Source organism: Doryrhamphus excisus, chromosome 8 (assembly GCF_030265055.1).
Source record: "Doryrhamphus excisus isolate RoL2022-K1 chromosome 8, RoL_Dexc_1.0, whole genome shotgun sequence".
NCBI classification, from domain to species: domain Eukaryota; kingdom Metazoa; phylum Chordata; class Actinopteri; order Syngnathiformes; family Syngnathidae; genus Doryrhamphus; species Doryrhamphus excisus.
This window is the reverse complement of record NC_080473.1, coordinates 1,031,940-1,056,579: the sequence shown is the minus strand read 5'-3', so window position 1 is coordinate 1,056,579 and position 24,640 is coordinate 1,031,940. Positions and strand designations below refer to the sequence as shown.

The window sequence follows — 24,640 nt, the reverse complement described above, 5'->3', positions numbered from 1 at the left end:
CCCTAAACCTAACCCCTTATCGAACCCTAATCCTCTAAACATAACCCTCACCCCAACCCCAGTCGCATAACCTCTACTCTAACCCTAAACCTATAACCCTAACTTCTAACACTAACCCCATAATCTTACCCCAACCTTAATCCCCTAAACCTAACACTAACCTAACCCTAATCCTCTAAACATAACCCTAACTCAACCCTAACCTTAATCCCCTAAACCTCACCCCTAACCTAACCCTAATTCGCTAAACACAACCCTCACCCCAACCCCAGTCACATAACCTCTACCCTAACCCCAAACCTAAAACCCTAACTTCTGACACTAACCCCATAATCTTACCCCAACCTTAATCCCCTAAACCTAACAATAACCTAACCCTAATCCTCTAAACATAACCCTAACTCAACCCTAACCTTAATCCCCTAAACCTAACCCCTAACCTAACCCTAATCCTTTAAACATAACCCTCACCCCAACCCCAGTCACATAACCTCTACTCTAACTCTAAACCCATAACCCTAACTTCCAACACTTACCCCAAACTCTAACCCTTACACTAACCCCATAACCTTAACCCAACCCCAACATTAATCCCGTAAACCTAACCCCAACCCTAGCCTAACCCTAATCCTCTAAACATAACCCTAACCCCAACCCCAGTCACATAACCCCCACTTTAACCTAACCTAACCTAACCTAACCTCTAACACTAACCCCAAACTCTAACCCTTACCCTGAACGCATAACCCTAACCCAACCCCAACCTTAACCCCCTATGCCTAACCCTAACCCCAACCCATTAAACATAACTCTAACTCCATAATCCAAACATATTTATTGGTGACTGCAAATTCTCGGGATAAGATTGTTGCTCAAATCAGTTTAGATTTAGTTGACATTAAAGATAACTTCCACACCTTATGAATGTAACAGAATAAACATTTGTTTGCTTAAACATCTTTGGAAAAATACCTACTGATCTACGATGAATTGTTTGCAAAGAATCTGATTGGGCAAAATTGATTGTTGATTAATTGCAGGTCAAATTGAGCACAGCAACGTTGTCTGGAACACTAGCATTGAAACAGATACAACTAATCCAGGTAGATTTATCCAAAACTGAATTCAAACAAACAGATGTCTTCTCGGTGGACGAAATCCCTTCAACGGTCAGCAGGGCGGTGCTCAGCCTTACCCCCACCGTCCCGCTCCGACATCCGTTGTGAAACTTTACAGACTAGCAGGTCGGCGCCGCTCTTCCCGTGTCAATCTGTGCTCTATGTCGCTAATCTGTCTCAATCATCTGCTAGTCTCCGGGAGGCCTAATCTTTGTCATTCTCATCACATGCTAATCTCTCCCATATGGTGCCAGGCCCGCTCCAATTAACAGTCCTCTGCCTTGGCAAGTGTCGGCGTCAGATTGGGACGGGCTTTCACTCTTCTCACTGGGGTTGGTAATAATGGTTAAATCCCCCCGTCCTCCCATCAAAGCCCTTAAACAAGCAAACACTAATCGTCTTTATGCTGAAACTCTTCACATATGGCAGCGAGTACTGGGGAGGGTTTTCCTTGCCAAAGTTGCAATATCGATCTCTACGTCTATATCTGATGATGTGATGATCTTCATCTTGTTCATCGTCATGCAGAAACCAAAACACAATCCCTTAATTTATTCAGTGGAAATGTTGGATGTCACCAGTCAAACAAAGAGAGCTCAGTACTCCAGATCAAACGAGGATCGTAGGCCGCTTCGGACCGCCTCATTCATTCTCGAGGCTGGCCTGGGCCCAAGTTGGAAAGATCCTGGTGTGCTTGGTTTAGAGAGGGAGGAGAAAGTAAAACACTACATCATTGTCCTTTTTCTTCCTAAAAGACTCCCTTTCACGGAAGAAATGCACGTCGTAAAAGTGACGGACGCTAATCGGAAACAAACAATCAGTTTAGTCATGTGTCTACTGAGTGGTACGGTTCAGTTCGGCTTGCTGTGTTCTGGTTTGGTACAGTAAATCTTCTTGTCGCTGTTTCCACTGCAACACAGTAAGCAGTGGAACGGTATGGATCAGCTAAGGGAACCAAACAAGATCAATTCCAAGAATTACCAGCGTGACATCATAGTTTGATACAACGACAAGATTACACAACGTAATCTTTCAATAAGTTCAACAGCGGTTGAGTCTCAGAACAAGAACTACAAATGACTATGAATTGTTTTGTGGTAGACTATGGTTCATTATTACTCTGAACATATTGAAATACAAGTGATATGTAGTATTCTGGTCACTAGGCAATAGTAATGGCACAAAACATACGATATTTGATGTCTTTTTAAGTTTAGAAGAAATGAATTAAAGGCTGGGCTGTACGGCGGTCAAGTGGTTGGCACGCAGATCTCACAGCTAGGAGACCACCCTTGGTGATCTCTGTGTGGAGTTTGCATGTTCTCCCCGTGCATGCGTGGGTTTTCTCCGGGTACTCCGGTTTCCTCCCACATTCCAAAAACATGCTAGGTTAATTGGCGACTCCAAATTGTCCATAGGTATGAATGTGAGTGTGAATGGTTGTTTGTCTATATACAGTGAAGAAAATAAGTATTTGAACACCCTGCTATTTTGCTATTTCTCCCACTTAGAAATCATGGAGGGGTCTGAAATTTTCATCGTAGGTGCATGTCCACTGTGAGAGAGATAAACTAAAAAGAAAAATCCAGAAATCACAATGCATGATTTTTTTAACAATTTATTTGTGTGATACAGCTGCTAATAAGTATTTGAACACCTGAGAAAATGAATGTTAATATTTGGTACAGTAGCCTTTGTTTGCTATTACAGAGGTCAAACGTTTCCTGTAGTTTTTCACCAGGTTTGCACACACTGCAGGAGGGATCTTGGCCCACTCCTCCACACAGATCTTCTCTAGATCAGTCAGGTTTCTGGGCTGTCGCTGAGAAACACGGAGTTTGAGCTCCCTCCAAAGATTTTCGATTGGGTTCAGGTCTGGAGACTGGCTGGGCCATGCTAGAACCTTGATATGCTTCTTACGGAGCCACTCCTTGGTTTTCCTGGCTGTGTGCTTCGGGTCGTTGTCGTGTTGGAAGACCCAGCCACGACCCATCTTCAATGCTCTGACAGAGGGAAGGAGGTTGTTCCCCAAAATCTCACAATACACGGCCCCAGTCATCCTCTCTTTAATGCAGTGCACTCGTCCTGTCCCATGTGCAGAAAAACACCCCCAAAGCATGATGCTACCACCCCCATGCTTCACAGTAGGGATGGTGTTCTTCGGATTGTACTCTTCATTCTTCTTCCTCCAAACACGCTTATTGGAATTATGACCAAAAAGTTCTATTTTGGTCTCATCTGACCATAAAACTTTCTCCCATGACTCCTCTGTATCATCCAAATGGTCATATGCAAACTTAAGACGGGCCTTGACATGTGCTGGTTTAAGCAGGGGAACCTTTCGTGCCATGCATGATTTCACATCATGACGTCTTAGTGTATTACCTACAGTAACCTTGGAAACGGTGGTCCCAGCTCTTTTCAGGTCATTGACCAAGTCCTGTCGTGTAGTTCTGGGCTGATTCCTCACCTTTCTTAGAATCATTGAGACCCCACGAGGTGATATCTTGCATGGGGCTCCACTCCGATTGAGATTGACCGTCATGTTTAGCTTCTTCCATTTTCTAATGATAGCTCCAACAGTGGACCTTTTTTCACCAAGCTGCTTGGTAATTGCTCCGTAGCCCTTTCCAGCCTTGTGGAGGTGTACAATTTTGTCTCTGGTGTCTTTGGACAGCTCTTTGGTCTTCGCCATGTTACAAGTTAAAGTCTTACTGATTGTATGGGGTGGACAGGTGTCTTTATGCAGCTAACGACCTCAAACAGGTGCATCTGATTCAGGATGATACATGGAGTGCAGGTGGACTTCTAATGGGCAGACTAACAGGTCTTTCAGGGTCAGAATTCTAGATGATACACAGGTGTTCAAATACTTATTTGCAGCTGTATCACACAAATAAATTGTTAAAAAATCATGCATTGTGATTTCTGGATTTTTCTTTTTAGTTTATCTCTCTCACAGTGGACATGCACCTACGATGAAAATTTCAGACCCCTCCATGATTTCTAAGTGGGAGAAATAGCAAAATAGCAGGGTGTTCAAATACTTATTTTCTTCACTGTACATATACCCTGTGATTGGCTGGCGCCCAGTCCAGGGTGTACCCCGCCTCTCGCCCGAAGACAGCTGGGATAGGCTACGACTCTCGTGAGGAAAAGCGGTAGAAAATGAATGAATGAATGTCTGTCAATCAGGGGAATAGAAGTGTTCAGTTCTCCGTCCACCAATCAAAAGCCTGTTTTACATAAAGCTACACCCTAAGGGGCTTTCTGAAACGCGGTACAATGCATCAATCTCGGTATCGTGTATGTAACCCGCCTGGTTCGGCCAACCAATTCCGTCCTGCGCTCAAACCAGGATCGTCAGGATGAGAGTTGAGAGCGCTAGGCGTTGAGCTATTCGATGCCTAGCATGACTCTCAAGGTGTCAGGTGTCAGTTACATGTACACACTTCAGTAAACACACACACACAAAAAGTAGTATACCTTATAGTACTTCGAGCTTCGAGATGCTCTTCATCTTCATCTGAGCTCTGAAGGGAAGGGAACAGAAGCAACGTAGCTGCAGGCTAATCACTGCTTGTCCCCCTGCAGCATAAGCACACTTCCTTGTTTTCCTGACCTCCCAGCATGCATTGCCCCACAGCGCTGTCTGCCCTATTAACAATCAGATCACTTTTCCTCGCAATAACAGTAAAAAAAATAGCAATTTGTTGCGTGAATCATTTTCCAACATGACATCATCAAGTTCCCTGGATGACATTGTTCTGTACAATACAACACTGGCACGGAAACAGGAGTTGAGAACACACTCAAAGTAGTTTTTATGATCTATCTTTTTTCGTACGCCACAAGAATAATTTTTTGTCGAAAATTTCCCTTAAACCTTGCCTCGGTGACAAACTAGTCACCATCTCACCAGAATGTACCGGATGTCCGCGTCAACAATAAGTTTTATCCATTTGATGTTTATTATTATATTCTGTATGTTAAACTGTCATTTTTCTCTACAAAATGTTTTTTTCGGGCATCTGGAATGGATTAATTGGTTTTACATGACTTCTTATGGGAAATATTGACTCAGTTTTCAGATGTTTTGGCTTTTGTCAGACCTTTTGGAACAAATGAATGATGGAAGTGGATGTTCCACTGTATTGATTCATTGGAGAAATGAAGCAAACTGTAACTCTTTTGCTAGTTTTAATAATCCATTCATTATTAAATGTCACTAGGTCTAAATATTATCATTATATATATTTTATATAATCATTAATTAAGTAAGTTTTCACATCAAAAGTAAAAATAAACGGAGCTAGGTATATTTTAGTTGAAATTGCGTGTGAATTCTGAAATGTTGAAGCTGAACTGAAATGTAGAATGAATATTGAAATATCCGAGAAGTGCGTTGAAATTGATTCCCGGATTTAGAATTGAACCAGCAACCATCAGGTGGAGAGACCACCACTCTACAACCCAAACCATGTCACAGTGCACAGAATGTTACGTCATGTTAAATGTAACTTGAATTTCCACCAGTAGGTGGGTGACATTGAAATTGTCCGTTACATTTTTTTTCTTTGAATATAAATCATTAATTATGTTTTCACATAAAAAGTAAAAATAAACGAAACTAGCTAGATTTCAGTTGAAATTGTGTGTGAATTCGGAAATGTTGAAGCTGAACTGAAATGTAGACTATTGAAATATCCTAGAAGTGTGTTGAAATTGATTCCCGGATTTAGAATTGAACCAGCAACCATTAGGTGGAGAGACGACAACTCTACAACCCAAACCATGTCACAGTGCGCAGAATGTTCAGTCATATTAAATGTAACACATTGAAATTGTCCATTCATGTTCAATGAGGAAAAATGTCACAGAAAATATGAATCATGGAGATCAAACGGGATCGAACCAACAATGGGGAATATCACCATGTGGAGTAAGCAGAACATTACAGTAATGCAGTGGCTCTCGATTATTTTCTGTCAGAAATATTGACAGACTGATTATATCTAGGCGGCACGGCGGTCGAGTGGTTAGCGCGCAGACCTCACAGCTAGGAGACCAGGGTTCAATTCCACCCTCGGCCATCTCTGTGTGGAGTTTGCATGTTCTCCCCGTGCATGAGTGGGTTTTCTCCGGGTACTCCGGTTTCCTCCCACATTCCAAAAACATGCTAGGTTAATTAGCGACTCCAAATTGTCCATAGGTATGAATGTGAGTGTGAATGGTTGTTTGTCTATATGTGCCCTGTGATTGGCTGGCCACCAGTCCAGGGTGTACCCCGCCTCTTGCCCGAAGACAGCTGGGATAGGCTCCAGCACCTCCACGACCCTCGTGAGGATAAGCGGTAGAAAATGAATGAATGAATGAAGATTTTATCTACGGCTTATGGGCAATTAACTGCTAAGTCCCACCATGTCCCATGTCGCTGCAAAGATGTTAATGGCGGCCATGTTTTTCAAGCAACATTTCTCATATTCTCAGTGCCCTAGAGGAGTGTACCAAATTTGGTCGCAATTCAACAAAACGTCTTAATGTTACATTTGGGGTTTTGTAGGCTGGCGACCAGTCCAGGGTGTACCCCGCCTCTCGCCTCAAGAAAGCTGGGATAGGCTCCAGCACCCCCGCGACCCTTGTGAGGAAAAAGCGTTGGAAAATGAATGAATGAATGAATAATAAAAACTTAATAAACCACATATAGTTGGTGGGTAGACAAATTATTTTTTTCAGATTAAAATGAACAAAGCATTATTAGAGCCCTGTAGACATGACAAAACACGACTATAGTCACATTTATACTCTTTTTATTTACAACATATTGCGCAACTGCAGGGTCTTGAGACACATGCTAACTCGCAAACTCGAGAGCTAGCGACCTAAACGGTAGCCTTCAAGTTATTTCCTTTAAACTGAAATAGCCAAAAACTTACCACTTCCACACGGATAGGGAGGATAACTATTAACAGTTATTTAACCTTTAACATGAACATGAATCAAACGTAATAATTTTTTCTGGGTACATGATACCATACAGCATCCATATAATGTAATGAATGAATAATGAATGAATGAATGAATGAGTAATGAATGATCATATCTATTTGTTGATGTGTACTATAAAGACTGAATTTGAAATTGAAAGCAGGGAAAAAAAACGTAGTCAAGAGTCACACCGCATCCTGAGTATGACAAATTCAGACATGTCGGCAGGTCAGCACTAATGTTGACCCCCCCCCCCCAGAACTCTGATCTCAGTTGTGTGCAAACAGAACTTCCAACTTTTGGGATTTAAAAATCGAGCGAGGCGGACGAATGCAGCGGCATAATGAGTCGGTACGAAGCCGCGTGGTTCTAATGAGCTTTCCAGAGGAAGATAACACGCCTGCTCGTGGCCGAAGCAGCGTTTGCAACTCGCATCTTCTATCTTCAAACTCATTTCCTGATCTATAAAAACATCAGCTTCTTCCCTCTTTTTAATAACAAAGAGCTGCGTGTCCTTCCATGGAGTCATTATGCTTCTGTTGCGTGTTGCCTGAGGCTGATTTGATGTTACTGATTGTTTGGACCAGCGCTCTTTATGCTGAATTGCACACTAACGGCCGTGACAATGAATCAAGAAAACTATTGTAGCTTGGAAGGGAAATGTGGAAGAGGTTCAGCTTGTTAGTTTGCATGAATGGATCGTTTTTCCCTTTCTTCCTGATGGATTCTAACTCCATGTGTCTTGTTGTCTTTCCCTCGGACGATATTCTTTTATTTTCAACATCTTTATTGGTGTAAAGGATTTAACATTGCACTTCCTGTGTCAACTCTTGCTACATTATACTGGATTATGTCCAGCAATCAATTTTTTCCACTTACTCAGTTGGGAAGTCCAGACTTTCCGGTCCCAGACCACCGTCTTGGCTCAGCGGCGTTCCCAGGCCAGCTGTGAGACATAATCGCCATGATCGCAACAATGCACCCGAGAGGCGGCCAGTAGGCATCCAGACTAGAACTAGAGCCACCTCAACTGGTTCCTCTAGAACAGGGGTGCTCACACTTTTTCAGCATGCGAGCTACTTTTAAAATGACCGAGTCAAAATGATCTACCCACTACAAAAATGCAAAACATCTATTTATTTTCAAATGTATTGAGGATTATTTGTACGTACAATGTATGTTGATGTACCTTACATAACCAAATGAGCCAATATTGCAAAACACACATAATTAACTATTAACATTTTTTGTAATTACCTGAGTTTACTTTGATGACTTGCACTGAATTGAACCAGCCAGGGATGCATAGTCCGGACAGTAGCTGCTGATAGCCAGCCTCAAGCACACTTCCAAATGTTTATCAGTCATGGATAATATCCGTATCATAATATCCGTATAATATTCCATATCCGTATGGAAGTGATATGTTTTTTGCCTTTTTACTTGGTCCAGTTTTTGCCTTTTTACTTGGTCCAGCTCCTTCACTCATTTTAGTGACCATAAACTTTAGCGAGGGCTTAAAATCTCGCAATTCGCCGACTAGCTTAGCACTTTGCATCGTTGTTTACGCATGAGCGGTGACCTAAAGGTCAAAATTCAGTTGTCATCTGACTGGTTGTCCTGTATGTCAATCAAGTAACGGGGATGGATGATAGGCTGACATCGTAAGTTCTGCTGCACTTAGAGACGTTGTTTGATTTGATTGGTCGCCCGAAGGGCAACATTCAGTTGTCATCTGAATGGCTGCCCTGTATATCAATCAAGTGACGGCATTGATGCTGGGATGATATTTTTTTAATGTCACGCCGCGATCGACCAGCGATCGACCAGTACCACCTCCGCGATCGACCGGTAGATCGCGATCGACTTAATGAGCACCCCTGCTCTAGAAGACCGAGAGTCCTCTGATTTTGCTGTTCTGGTCTATGATCCATTAGATCCATGATCCATGTGAGGGTGGAACGTACTGCAGATCAACTGCTAAGCTTCGCCGTCCATTTTGGTTCTCTATTCAAAACCACGGTCCTGGTGGCGACCATGTTACTGCAGAAGCTGTGCCGGTCCACCTGTCGATCTGACACTCCAGTCTTCTCTCACTAGTGAAGTCCGCCTGGGGCTACGTTCATCCCGAAGGGTGCAATCCAGTCTTTTCTGACTGAGAACCATGGCCTGGGAGCATGGATAACTTCCTGTTTGCATGAATAACCTTGTGGTAGCATGGCTAACTTCCTGGTAGCTTGGATAGCTTCCGGTAGCATGGCTAACTTCCTGGTAGTTTGGTTAACTTCTAGGTGGCATGGCTACCTAACTGGTAGCTTGAATAACTTCCAGGTAGCTTAGGTAATTTCTGGGTAGCATGGCTAACTTCCTGGTAGTTTGGTTAACTTCTAGGTGGCATGGCTACCTACCTGGTAGTTTGAATAACTTCCAGGTAACTTAGGTAATTTCTGGTTAGCATGGCTAACTTCCTGGTAGTTTGGTTAACGTCTAGGTGGCATGGCTAACTACCTGGTAGCTTGAATAACTTCCAGGTAGCTTGGGTAATTTCTGGTTAGCATGGATAACTTCCTGGTAGTTTGAATAACTTCCAGGTATCTTAGGTAATTTCCGTGTAGCATGGCTAACTTCCTGGTAGTTTGGTTAACTTGTAGGTGGCATGGCTAACTACCTGGGAGCTTGAATAACTTCCAGGTAGCTTAGGTAATTTCTGGTTAGCATGGCTAACTGCCTGGTAGCTTGGCTAACAGCCTGGTAGCTTGGATAACATCAACTGGTAGCCTGGGGAACCATGTGTTGTTTGTTTCCTCCCACATTCCAAAAACATGCTAGGTTAATTGGCCACTCCAAATTGTCCATAGGTATGAATGTGAGTGTGAATGGTTGTTTGTCTATATGTGCCCTGTGATTGGCTGGCCACCAGTCCAGGGTGTACCCCGCCTCTCGCCTGAAGACAGCTGGGATAGGCTCCAGCACCCCCGCGACCCTCGTGAGGTAGAAAATAAATGAATGAATGAACGTTTTGTGCCATTTGTAGCATTTCCCTTTAGAATTTATTTTTGATGCTTGCATTGTTTGTGATTGCAGCATTTCTTATCGTCCCACCGGATTAAGGTAGACTATAGAATAGATGAATTAGTCCTGCCAAGCAATATATGGACTGTTCAATCACAGGACATTATAGTACGTATGTCACAAAATGACATGTTTTGCATGTAATGATTGTAATATCTTGCTCACTTTATTCAGCCAAATGTTAGAAGTAATGATAATAATGTATTCTCGCTATTATTGCTGCAAAATTTCCCTGATGCCTTCATTCTTGTCTTAGCAGCCTTCTGGAGATAATGTGATTTTATGTGTATGATTAGATCTGGGCTACTGAGATGTAAATCAGTAAATCTAGTTTTGTGTTGCTGCTATTTTGGCCTTGTGTGCGGAGCGGACCATCTGTTTGGAGGTGTCTAGTAAAGAGATGAGGAAAACAACAAAAAAAATGGCTGATTGGAAACCACCTCATGCGCTTGTTTGCTGTCTGCGCTGAAAGAAGGTGCCCTCGGGAGGCTGGACTTGTTTCTCGTGAAGTCCCAGAATTAGGAAGTATTTTTAACCAGTGCTCCTATAGCGGCCGCTTGCCGAGGCTCGGTGGCCGTAATTAGGATTAGCACTTGTGAGCATGCTTTTAGCCAGCAGACAAGGCTCTCTCAGTTTGGGCTTTGAGGCGCCGCAGCCGCCAAAGAAAAAGGTCATTCACAATCAAGGTCTCCACGTGGGTGGAAAAAAAAAAAAAAACAAGAAATACCTTCTCCTAATTGGATTTTTCGTACACGACTGCATGACCTCTCTCGTTTTTTTATGCACATTAAAGTGAGGTGAAAGCGTTCATTTTCTGCTTTTTGTCCTTTCTGCAAACTGCAGCAGACGCTCATTTGAAATGGTGGACGTCAAATTCATCCATTCCAGGGTCAAACTATCACCACTGGAAAACCTTTTTGTTACATGTTACATGATTATATATGTTTAAAGGGTTTAAATACATACACCTTTTTAGCATATCTGCATATGGGTTGGCTTACCTGTATTAAAGGGAGAGATGGGATATTTTGGCATTAAATTGTTAAACCCCCCCCCTTCTGTCCCATCGTATCACTACGCCCTGTTGCCTGTCCACCATCACAAATGAATGAATGGTCAGTCGTCCCTTGCAATATCGAGGTTCGTTTATTGATCTCTCGCTATATCGCGGTTTTCAAAAGATCAATTAATTAACAATTATGGCTGTTTACAGTGGCATCATTAGGCCTATTTTAGGGGGGTTTCAGCAATTTGATATTTTTTATTGGGGGCCTCTAATAATGTTAAAAAGATGCTGTATATGTCCAGTATGTGTGGACGGATTGCAAAATTATTGAATTACTGAAGTCCCCCTAAATAATTTGATATTTTTATTGATTTTTTAAATTGATTTTTTTTTACAAAAAAAATCTCTGACAAATTTCACATAGTAGTGCAAAATTATTGAATTACTGAAGCCCCCCTAAATAATTTGATATTTTTTATTGATTTTTTTTTACAAAAAAAATCTCTGACAAATTTCATATACTAGGGCATAATTATTGAATTACTGAAGCCCCCCTAAATAATTTGATATTTTTTATTGATATTTTTTTACAAAAAAAATCTCTGACAAATTTCATATAGTAGGGCAAAATTATTGAATTACTGAAGCCCCCCTAAATAATTTGATATTTTTTATTGATTTTTTTTTTACAAAAAAAATCTCTGACAAATTTCATATAGTAGGGCAAAATTATTGAATTACTGAAGCCCCCCTAAATAATTTGATATTTTTTATTGATTTTTTTTTTACAAAAAAAATCTCTGACAAATTTCATATAGTAGGGCAAAATTATTGAATTACTGAAGCCCCCCTAAATAATTTGATATTTTTTATTGATTTTTTTTACAAAAAAAATCTCTGACAAATTTCACATAGTAGTGCAAAATTATTGAATTACTGAAGCCCCCCTAAATAATTTGATATTTTTTATTGATTTTTTTTTACAAAAAAAATCTCTGACAAATTTCATATAGTAGGGCAAAATTATTGAATTACTGAAGCCCCCCTAAATAATTTGATATTTTTTATTGATTTTTTTTACAAAAAAAATCTCTGACAAATTTCATATAGTAGGGCAAAATTATTGAATTACTGAAGCCCCCCTAAATAATTTGATATTTTTTATTGATTTTTTTTTACAAAAAAAATCTCTGACAAATTTCATATAGTAGGGCAAAATTATTGAATTACTGAAGTCCCCCTAAATAATTTGATATTTTTATTGATTTTTTAAATTGCTTTTTAAAAAAAAAAAAATCTCTGACAAATTTCATATAATAGTGCAAAATTATTGAATTACTGAAGCCCCCCTAAATAATTAGATTTTTTTTTACAAAAAAAATGTCAGAGATTTTTTTTACAAAAAAACTCTCTGACAAATTTCATATAATAGAACAAAAGCAGGCTAATAATCAAGCCAATAAGCAGGCTAATACTAGCCTACTACTAGTAGTAGTAGTAGTAGTAATAATCAGAAGAATAATAATGATGATAGAAATAATAATAGGCGAATTAATAATATAATAATGATTATTATCACTGTCCACTGGACAGAATGGTTGCAGAGCTTGAGCAGCGGTTTTGCAGTATTGATTATGTGTACTTGTGTAAATTTAATGGTGGCCTAAAACAATTGAGTATCTCTACTAAATCTGTACAAAAGTGGGAAAGTTATATCCCGATTCTTGTTCGTTATTTGGATTTTTTGGAATGTCTACTACATTCGTTCATATCCAGTGCATCCCTGTCCTCAGAACCTAGTGACGCCCCTGGCTGTATGTCTGTTATACGTCAAAACATATGGAAATGCAGGTGATATTTACGATCATGGTCACTGTGTGGCAGTAATTATAGTACCTGATTCTGTGAGGAATTACTTTCTTCTAAACTCAAGAAGCCAAAAACCTACCACTCACTGGTTAGCTCGCTAGCTCACAGCCGATTCGAGTGCTTACAGCATGGGAGTTGCGTAATGTGTTGTAATTGAAATGTAAATGTGACTATAGGGGTGTTATTTCATGTTTAATGGCCTCTATTAATGTTAAAAACAACACAGTATTTAAACAGGTTTTCTATGCTCTAACTGTGAAAATATTCCGATATCGCAGCCGGGTCTGGAACCAATGAACCGTTATAAATCCGGTGTCATCCTCCACGAACCAGGAAGTAAAAGTTAGAGTGCAGTGAAAAGGAGCTGAGAGTTAGCATGAAGTGCGTGAAATCAGCCATGTCCCACATGATAGAGTGAAACTAACTTTTCCCCCCATTCCGTGTGGAAGTGGTAAGATTTTGCTTCTTAAATTTCAAAGAAATTCAAGACTGACTGGTTAGCTGTTTGAATAATAGGAGCGTAAAGGTGAATATAGGGGTGTTATATCAGGGTGTATATATTACAGGGCTCTAATGATGTTAAAAAGTGTTTATAGAAAGTTAGCATACAGTATATAAAAATGAATGAATATTACTACGAGCAGGCCGAGTCTTTAGCATGCAGGCCACAAAGCTAGGAGACCCGAGTTCAATTCCACCCTCGGCCATCTCTGTGTGGAGTTTGCATGTTCTCCCCGTGCATGCGTGGGTTTTCTCCGGGTACTCCGGTTTCCTCCCACATTCCAAAAACATGCTAGGTTAATTGGTGACACCAAATTGTCCATAAGTATGAATGTGAGTGTGAATGGTTGTTTGTCTATATGTGCTCTGTGATTGGCTGGCCACCAGTCCAGGGTGTACCCCGCCTTACGCCCGAAGACACCTGGGATAGGCTCCAGCACCCCCACGACCCTCGTGAGGAAAAAGCGGTAGAAAATGAATGAATGAATGAATGTGTACGAATTGTTCCGTGTTATTCTGATACCTCCATATTCCAGTCATTATGTTACTTTTGGTTGCACTGTGAGTGAGAGAGTTGATCAAAGTGTCAGTCAAGTAAAAGCCTGCTGTTGGGGAGGGGTTATGTCCTCCTCTTGTGAAGGGCAGACTCACATGCCTAGACACCCAAGTCTATTTGAATCAGGTGATCAGCATGTGGAGGACTCATTCTGGAGACAAGAGTCCTCTGGCCTTGAGCAGATAATTGTTAATGTGTACAAATATTAGTCGATTCAAATGGAATAATGAACGCAAAACCTTTTTTAAGTGCAATAATAAACCATATTTCCCTTTCATTTTTATTACTGGAAGGTTTTCACCAGTCTGGTCTACAGTATGTGGTTAGTCTATTTGTTTATAATAAATAAACTCAATAAATTCGACTAAACAGGGGCCAACTTACTATCAGGCAAACACAGGCAATTGCCTAGGGACGCAAGATTTCCAGGGGTCCCTAAACATCCCATAAAAACGGATTTACGCCACACAAATGTGAGTGATTAACATAATTAAAATAATCTAAAAATACAATTTAAAAGAGAAATAAAATTTTGTCAGTGCAGTACAAGGATGTAGGGCCCCCAATGGACCCCCAAATCACCAAATACCTCCCTGCTACTAAACGAGCAGGTACCCAATCATGACTTTGTTTGCATGTACCTCGGTTCGACTCTTCACGCAGGCGGCATCTTCGAGACTCTGGAGAACGAGCCCATCAGTGTGGAGGAGCTGGCCTTTAAATTTGCGGTCACCAACATCAACCGGAATCGAACCTTAATGCCAAACACCACGCTAACCTACGACATCCAGAGAATAAATTTATTTGACAGCTTCGAGGCGTCCCGCAGAGGTAAGAACCTCACCTTTTGGTTTTCTTAGTTGTGTTCCGTCATTCAAACCGTTTTGGCCTTTTCAGCCTGCGACCAGTTGGCGCTGGGCGTTGGCGCCGTGTTTGGGCCCTCCCACAGCTCGTCGGTCAGCGCGGTCCAGTCCATCTGCAACGCCCTGGAAGTCCCTCACATTCAGACACGCTGGAAACACCCGTCAGTGGACAACAAAGACAGCTTCTACATTAACCTCTACCCCGAATACGCCTCCATAAGTCGAGCGGTGCTGGACGTGGTACAGTACTACAAGTGGAAGACCGTTACGGTCGTCTACGAGGACGCCACGGGTGAGTGGCGTTACTGCAGTCCGTCCACACATACTGGACATATACAGCATCTTTTTTAACATTATTAGAGGCCCCCAGACATGAAATAACACCCCTATAGTCAATTTAGAATACCACATATCATCATCATTTGGATTCATCTTCTGAATGCTTTATATCTGTTATAGTTTATTTACTTTAGTTAGCCATTTTTATGCTTGAAAATGCTTAATTTAGGCAAAAAAAATGAAATTGTAAAAAAGTATGGATAGTTTTTGATTAATTCTAGGCTATATTTGGTGACAAAACAGTGATTTGTTAAGGAATATATTTTTGAAAAGCTGCGAGGGATTCCTCCACTGCTTCTCAGCACACAGCTATGATGCGTTCAAGGACTGTCAGACAAAGTGGGAAATCTTGTCAATCCCAGATGCTAAATTGCAACTATGTGGTGATTGGTTGTACTCTATTTTTGGTCCAGAGGTTTGCAGTTAACTTCAACAAATGCTGAATGCGTACAGGCCTTTCTCCAACAAATCAGCTTAATTTTTGTAATATAATGGTCCCTCAAAGATATGCTAATTTGAGCAAAATGTACACGTGTTTTGCCTTTTCCAACATAAAAATGGCTAAATTGAGTAAAATACAAATATAAGGCATTCAGAAGATGCATTGATAGACTTTGTGATGATATGTGTTTTTTTTACACTGGCCACTGGGTGTCAGTAATATAATTGTTGATAGAAAACTGCTACGGCAGGAAGTACTAATAATGTTATGTTTTATATATATATTATGTCTTTGATGTCTTATTTCATCTTATTATGTTTACTACTTTGTGGAAATTCACTTATCACAGTAGGGTCTGGAACCAATAAACTGTGATAAACGAGGCCACTAGATGGTAGTAATGACACACAACATCGGCATACATGACATTACCTTAACATGCCATGTCCCACATGATTGAGTGAAAGAAAGTTATCCTCCCCTTCCATGTGGAAGTGGTAGTTTTTTTTAGCTTCTTAAGTTTAGAAGAAATAAATTCAAAGCTAGGCTGCACGGCGGTTGAGCTAGGAGACCAGGGTTCAATCTCTGTGTGGAGTTTGCATGTTTTCCCCGTGCATGCGTGGGTTTTCTCCGAGTACTCCGGTTTCCTCCCACATTCCAAAAACATGCTAGGTTAATTGGCGACTCCAAATTGTCCATAGGTATGAATGAGAGTGTGAATGGTTGTTTGTCTATATGTGCCCTGTGATTGACTGGCCACCAGTCCAGGGTGTACCCCGCCTCTCGCCTGAAGACAACTGGGATAGGCTCCAGCACCCCCACGACCCTTGTGAGGATAAGCGGTAGAAATTGAATGAATGAATGAATGGTTTGCCTGCTAGCTAGCAACCATCTAGAGTCCCTGCAGCATAAGAGTTGCCCAATGTGATGTAAACGACGACAACAGGAGTTTAAATGTGACTGTAGGGGTGTTATTTCACATCTGGAGGGCTCTAAGAATATATTTAGAAAGTTGTGAACAGGTTTTCTATGCTCCAATAATGAAAATTCCATTTCTTAACATTGAATCCTAAGTGGTGGTTGAGTCTGAAATTTAGATTCTATTAGTCACATGACTGCTATTTACGCCACATTACACAAAATATTTGTTTCATGTATGATTTACAGTATTTTATTTACACAAAAAAAGGCATGAGCCATGGCCACTGGTTCGCGTTGACATGCTCCATTTGTATCGAAGGTCTGATTCGTTTGCAAGAGTTGATCAAAGCCCCGTCCAGATACAGCATTAAAATCAAGATCCGCCAGCTGCCCACGGGAAGCAAAGACGCGCGTCCTCTCTTGAAGGAAATGAAGAAAGGGAAGGAGTTTTACGTCATCTTTGACTGCTCCTACCAAACGTCCGCCGATGTGCTCAAGCAGGTGAGAACGCCCGGCCAAGGAGGCCCGTTCCAACTTTCAATGTCTTCCTTGGTTATTTTGGCTTATCTTGACCGTGTGCGAGATTAGTCAAATTCCATTCCTCTGCAGAAATCCTGTGTTTATATCCAAATCCCAGCAGAGCCTATTTCGGAGCGAGACATACACACGTTTAGAAGCAAAATCTGCACGCAAAATTAATTGCAAACACCACGCTAACATTGCGTGCACCCTCTTGGATAGCGGCTAACGTTGCTTTGGTGGATAAAGCTGCACTTTGAAAGCGCCGACATGATATCATGACATCTTTTCCCTCTCCGTGTAGATCCTATCCATGGGGATGATGACGGAATATTACCACTTCTTCTTCACCACGCTGGTAAGGAAGCACCCGCTGTAAAACACCTAAAGGTCATTTGAAAGGCACTGAAGGCTGTGATCTGATGACGACTCTTGGTATGCTAATCCGACTAATCCAGCCCAAGTGTAGATGCGGGTTTTCCACCAGAGACGCCACCGTAATGTGGATCCCAATGCTTTTCCCTCCAGTGAAAAATGAAAAGATGCAACTTTGCCACTTTGATACTTTGGAAAGCAACACACAGCGAGATGCTAAGAAGTTATTCAAGAAAATGAAATTCTACATAATTTTTTCCCCATAATACTATGAGTAGCTTACAGAGGAAGTTATAATGCTATGGGAATTATGTCATAATATGACAGCATCATATCAAAGAGAACCGAAAATCTCTTAGTAAGCTTTACAAAATATCAAAGTTTCATTATGTGGGCCTCACACCCCAGCATTTCTAATATTATTTCTGACAATGCACCCTCTAACACAGTGATTATCAACCTTTTTTGAGCCACGGCACGTTTTTTTACATTGGAAAAATCTTGTGGCACACCACCAACCAAAAATGTTACAAAATGTCACCACGACCTCACACGTGCATCAATAAGTAAATCGGAGGAACAAGGTAGGTGTTGCCACACGGACCAATATTACATCGCTATGCCAGTCTTTACACCACAGACACTCCACAGTAGCCACCACTTTTTCTCTTTCCGAATGACCTTTCGGGAAACAATGGTATCCATAGAAAGGAATATTCCAATCTCTTGTCTACATGCGCCGTGAAAATCAAACAGAATAGTCAATAGGGCATGCCCAGTAAAACGTAAACATCAACATCACGTGATACCGACTTCCCCGAGTTATTCTTTCACTTGTTGGAATAACTCCGTATTGCCAGTTTTTCGTCTGTTCAGTCTTGAAATTTAGTTTGAATCAAAAACAATCTTTTCTTAGTCCAGTGCCGATTGCTGGCCTCCATTTTTAAAAATGAAGAACATCTGGATCTGCGTGTTACGTCATATCTGAGCATGCGCTGAAAGAACGCACCCGGGATAATTTAAAAATTTATATTTTTCGTTTAAATTTATAATTAAACTCAGGACATGTTTTATATAGATATATATTTTCTTTTTTAATAAAACTGGACTTGTGAATGGCGTATAGAAGGGTTTAGATTCTGTTGCACAGATGGCGCTAATGCATACGAAAGCTGCTTGCCAACCGCCAATAAACAACAGAAGAAGAAAAACACCAGGAAGAAGAACGCACCCTGACAACTTTCCGTTTGAGCGGGTACAAGATCCCTCAATCGGATTGGTTAAAGGAATATTCCATCCCTGTTCAATTCTTTCCGTTTGAGCAAATAAACCAAAGTGAATTGGAATATTTGGGTCCATGTATACTATTGACATAATGGGTATTGACATCATATTTGCAAATGATTAATAAATGTTAATTATAAAAAGTGATAATGGATAATTCCTCACGGCACACCTGACGGTTTCTCAAGGTACACTAGTGTGCCGCGGCACAGTGGTTGAAAATCACTGCTCTAACATACATAAAAATACATGACACATTAATGTGACACTGACTTGCTGTGACTACCTGCTCGACACAAGAGGCCCACTATCTTTTGCCCAAGTCCTCCACGTGCTTATCACCTGCTTTGGGTGTCTAGGCATGCGAGTCTGCCCTTCATTGTCTCAGAATGAATTTTCTCTAGCCATGTGTTCATGATGGCGTCTGATTCTGTTTGATTCAATTGTACGTCTCATTATTCTCTAACAAATTGTAAATTTTCCATTCGGTGGCTTCATGAAGTTGTTTTGCACATGATATTTATTTTCCTTTTTGAGTGGTTTACTCACTTATTGTCTCCCTCGACGTTGCAAAGGGATGACGTCAATGTCGCGTCTCTGCAGGACCTGTTTGCACTGGATCTGGAGCCGTACCGCTACAGCGGGGTCAACATGACGGGATTCCGGCTGCTCAACATCGATAGCCCTCAGGTGGCCTCGGTGGTGGAGAGGTGGTCCATGGAGCGACTGCAGGCTCCCTCCAAAGCCGAGACGGGAATGATGGAGGGAATGATGACGGTGAGATTGGACAACTCAATCAGGACATTTAGCGTTCCTGGTACATTGCGCTATTATGCTATGTGTTAGCATGCTAGCAGTTACGGATTCACACAATAATAGTAACAATGTCGCTGTAGCTGTTGGTTCACATGATGTCAATGGGGCGTTGTTGGCGCTTTTTGGAGGTTTTTTACAGGTGCGTCCCAGGACATGCATTCTTGGCTACCTCTTTTTAGCTGTTTTTATATCTTTACAACCCTCAGAAAAGAAAGACGTGTGTTCATGTCTCATATAAGGATGGTGCCTCTTCCTTTAAAGATGTTAGTGATGGAAGTGTTGAGGACCAAAGAATAAATAAGTAGGACATATTTTGACAGTCTAAGGGTTTGTGCAGCAGCTCCTTTCATTCCCACATTTACTTGTTTATCTTCTTATAATGAGGGTCATTAAAGGCTTGAGGTTATTTACGGTTGTGTAAATGCTAACAAAAAAAAAAACATCATTACCCCGCATGCTAATGTTGCTTGTGAACTGGGATGTGAAACGAGGCCGTTCCAAATATCCCGATTGAATCACCGGGAGAAGACATGGAAACTCGCAAACAGCAGATCTATTTTGGGAAACACAACATTTAATTGGAGCTCCTGTCAGCAAACGTCGGGAGTCTGAGCACAGCAAGCGACGGCGCTGCTTTGTGATTGTGTAAAAGGACCACTTAGGCCCCAGCCAATTGTTCCGTAACTGTGAATGTTGATGAGGGGGCGTGTCTTTGCAGACGGAAGCATCTCTGATGTATGACGCCGTCTACATGGTGGCGGCCGCCTCGCAACGGGCCGCACAGATCACGGTCAGTTCGCTTCAGTGCCACCGACACAAGCCCTGGCGCTTTGGAGCACGCTTCATGAACATGCTCAAAGACGTGAGTTTACTTTTTTACACAATACCACCCTTGCACAACCTCCTCTATCCCCAATACACCGCATCCATCCATCACTTCATTTCCTTTCATGCAAAAGCAGATACAGTATACAGTAAGTAAAGCTTATATTATAGTTTATTTATGCCTATGTTCTAATCTTGTCGCATCTCTGTTACTTCAGAACTACTACTAATCGTTGAAATGCTGTGCCGCTTGCGAGTCAGTGAGGGAACTGTAGCTCTTTCTCTAGCAGTAGCCAATCACGAGCCATCAGTGAAATCCAGACAAGCTAAAAAAAAAAATCGCTAAACTCATCACGCAGCAACTTAACACTGAAAAGGTAGCTAGAAAATATACAATACAAGTACCAATTTAATTTGATTTTGGTTGAATATGTTTTCCCATAGGGGCGGCACGTGGTCTAGGGGTTAGCGCACAGACCTCACAGCTAGGAGACTAGGGTTCAATTCCACCCTCGGGCATCTCTGTGTGGAGTTTGCATGTTCTCCCCGTGCATGCATGGGTTTTCTCCGGGTACTCCGGTTTCCTCCCACATTCCAAAAACATGCTAGGTTAATTGGCGACTCCAAATTGTCCATAAGTATGAATGTGAGTGTGAATGGTTGTTTGTCTATATGTGCCCTGTGATTGGCTGGCGACCAGTCCAGGGTGTACCCCGCCTTACGCCCGAAGACAGCTGGGATAGGCTCCAGCACCTCGTGAGGAAAAAGCGGTAGAAAATGAATGAATGAATGAATGTTTTCCCATAATGCATTTTGTCCCATTTTAATTTAATCTGCTATGCCTGCTGGTGTGCTGCAATGACGCTCTGGTGGAGACAGGAAGTGGTAAGATTTAGAGTTGTGGCGGGACATTGGCATCATGTTTTGCCCGTTTTGTGGCCGGTCGTTGGGAGTTGTTAAATGGTACTTACCAGACGGAAGCAGGAGGTGTACTACAGGAGTGCATCAAATATTTTAATGATGGTATACCGTTGTAGTATGTGATCTGTGGTCTTTGGAATATTGTCATTGTAATGTAATGTCAATGAAGACGAATCTCCCCTGGACAAATAAATCTAATCTAATCTAATCTAATCTAATCTTACAGTGGTACAGTCCCTGTAACTGAAATTACACCAACATTAACCAGAATGTACCAACTCCCTGGAGTTAATTGGTACAAAACTTATCACATCCCATAACTCTGGGATTTGGTGCATTCCCTTTGTTTGGCTTTTTGTTAAAGTGCCTGTTTTGCACTTCTCGGCCACCGTAGTGTTGGCTTGAAAAAAATATGTAGCTCGCATCCCTAATCCCTGACATGTGGTACTGTTGTGGTTGTTACATAGGCCAGGATAAAAGTCAACTCCAAACTCCCAATGTCACTTCCTGTTAGCTCACCATTCAGCTTTCCTAGCACCGGAAAACATTTACCGCATCATACAGTCTTATTTATGTCTTAGTTTCTCTGATCATGTCTACTATATTGGGTAATAAGAGTGTAAAGGTGACTATAGGGGTGTTATTTCATGCCTGGAGGGCTCTAAAATTTTTTATAAACATATTTAGAAGGTCTAACACAGGTTTTCAATGCACTAACTACAAAAATGTTCCATTTTTAAATAAGGAATCCTACATTGTGGAAATTCATTTATCCAGGTTGAGTCTGGAACTAATTAACAGCAATAAACGAGGGATTACTGAACTTGTGAAAAGATGCCAGTAAAAATACCATCAAGGTTGGTTTGACTGTGCAGCGTGTTTATTAGCGCCTCTACATCATTCTCATCCTTTATGTCATGTGGGTTCTTGTCATGAGCGTTGCACACTAATGATGCCAGAACATCATCAACAACACACAGACACGTTTGATTGGTGAGGATTTACAAAAAAAAAAAAAAAAAAACGGCGACTTAATGGCAGCAATTCATCTGGATTTAGCGGTCACAGATGTGTGCAGTAAGACTTGGAAGAGAAGAAGTTATGTATCATGTTTGCGGACATAAATGAAATACACAGCATGCGTTATTTCCCAAATGCTTTTCATTTGGCTTTCATTTAAAACACCGCGCAGGAATGTCTGCTTTCAAAACAACACTATTAGCTTCATCCGAGAATAACTGTCGTATCTGTGTGGAAAGGACAGTGGATGATCACAAAGAAACACAAAAGAATGCACTTTATCAACAAGTGTACAAGCCAATATTTCCGCAAGGCATGCTGGGTACCCTGCGGTATTCTTTCTCAACACACTGGTCATGAGCCGCCTCTTGTGAGAAACTGGTAACAAATCGAGCAACTTTTCTGGTGCTATTGGACACTTTTAGAGTCTGATATGAACGAGCAACGAGCAGCGGGTCCCTCGTCTAAAATCTTGTTTGTGACGGTAAACGAAAAAAGAAGAAGGAAGTTAATTTGTATTTGTGAACATATTTATTTCGCGTTTCATGTTTATCTTTTTTAGCGTTCCACTGCACATTGCCCAAATGTGACGGTGGGTTACGGAGGCTACGTTACGCTGGGTGGCCCTGGTGCCAGGAGTTGAGGACCCCAAGACAAATGTAAAAATGATTTAATAGTACAACGAAAGAATTACAAGGCAGAGAGACAAAAGGTCAGGAGCAAAAATGAAGCGTGCAATGTGCAGGCATGGCAAAGCAAACGATCTGACAGAGGAACAATGGAAGCAGAGTGGCATATGAAGGCCTAATGGCTGATGGGCAACAGGTGTGCAGACCCGGAGAACAAGGCAGGAGTCTGCTGCAGGACAGAATAGAGACAACAGGGGGCAGAATAGTGCAGATTGTGACAATTTACCCACAATCGCCAGAGCAGGCAGTCGAGGGCTAAGCTATCTAGCGTTGATTTCACTTAAAAGTGTTCACATGTGAAGGTTCTCTTCTTTCTTTATTCCAAAGCGCTGAATTTATGTAACTGAATTTTGTGAACTTTTTACATAATTTTACCCCCAAAATTTGATTGACTAAAAATCCAGAGTGAGGGCACGACTGTAATGAGAACTTTCACAAACGGCGACATCCATCCATTTTCTAGAACACTTATCCTCATTAGCCTATCCTTTGGGTGAAAGGCGGGGTACACCCTAGACTAGTTGCCAGCCAATCACAGGGCACATATACTAGACAAACAACCATTCACACTCATACCTGGGTACAATGAACCTGAGTACCCGAAGAAAACCAACACATGCACAGGGAGAACACGCAAACTCCACACAGAGATTCCAACCCAGGTCTTCCTGATTTCCTTACCGTGGGGCCAGCATGCTAACCACTCGTCCACCGTGCGGCACCAACGGTGACATATTCATGTAAAATGGATAGGATTATTTGAGAGTGACAATGAGGCAATAAAAGCTTCACATACAAGGCGTCTTTTAACTGAGATTTCAGCTCGATGGAGCTGACTTCATTACCAAGTACCGCTGCCCACCCACTGCTCTCCACTCAGACAAGAGGCCAAGCCTGCCCGTTCCATTTATATCACTACACACACACACACACACACACACACACACACACACTCTCCAGCCAAAGCAGACATGCCCATTAAGACGCCTTTGTCACTGCTCATGGCGCCTAATGTCGCTCCACTCATCCATAATTCATTTCCCAAATACTTGTTTACCGAGGCTTCTATTGGATTTAGCATTATGATGTATGACAATTTCCAGAAAATAAATTGAGATTCATTGGTGGTGTTTTGTGCGCTTTCTTTGTCAACCGCAGGCGCAGTGGAACGGCTTAACGGGACAAATCATCATAAACAAGACAGACGGCTTGCGGAAAGATTTTGATTTAGACGTGATCAGCCTCAAGGAGGACGGCTTGGAGAAGGTGAACCGTCTGACCCGCTTCAGTCGCCTGAGTAGACCCTTGTAGATTAGATACTCAAGCATGACAAAAGCTAGCTAAATGCCAGATTGAAATAATTAAACCTGTAAAACAACACAAAGAACATCGTTATAATGTCTTTGATCATCGACAAAGCTGTTCTATTTTTTATTTTTTTTGCAGCTTCTTGCCATAAAAGTAAAGACACTATAAATAGCAGCATGTATTATTTAGATTTGTTTTCTAGTCAAAG

General features: G+C 41.5%; 1 protein-coding gene across 2 annotated transcripts in view; it reads left to right on the top strand.

Annotated features, from left to right (window-relative positions):
* LOC131134329 (glutamate receptor ionotropic, kainate 1) overlaps positions 1-24,640 on the top strand; it is a 31,830-nt gene that overhangs the window by 1,704 nt on the left and 5,486 nt on the right. For both annotated transcript variants that reach the window (XM_058079477.1, XM_058079476.1), the window contains exons 2-8: positions 14,774-14,941; positions 15,008-15,265; positions 16,995-17,176; positions 17,499-17,552; positions 19,457-19,630; positions 20,388-20,531; positions 24,283-24,390. In XM_058079477.1, coding sequence (XP_057935460.1) covers positions 14,774-14,941; positions 15,008-15,265; positions 16,995-17,176; positions 17,499-17,552; positions 19,457-19,630; positions 20,388-20,531; positions 24,283-24,390 — 1,088 coding nt within the window. The remainder of the gene's footprint in view (positions 1-14,773; positions 14,942-15,007; positions 15,266-16,994; positions 17,177-17,498; positions 17,553-19,456; positions 19,631-20,387; positions 20,532-24,282; positions 24,391-24,640) is intronic.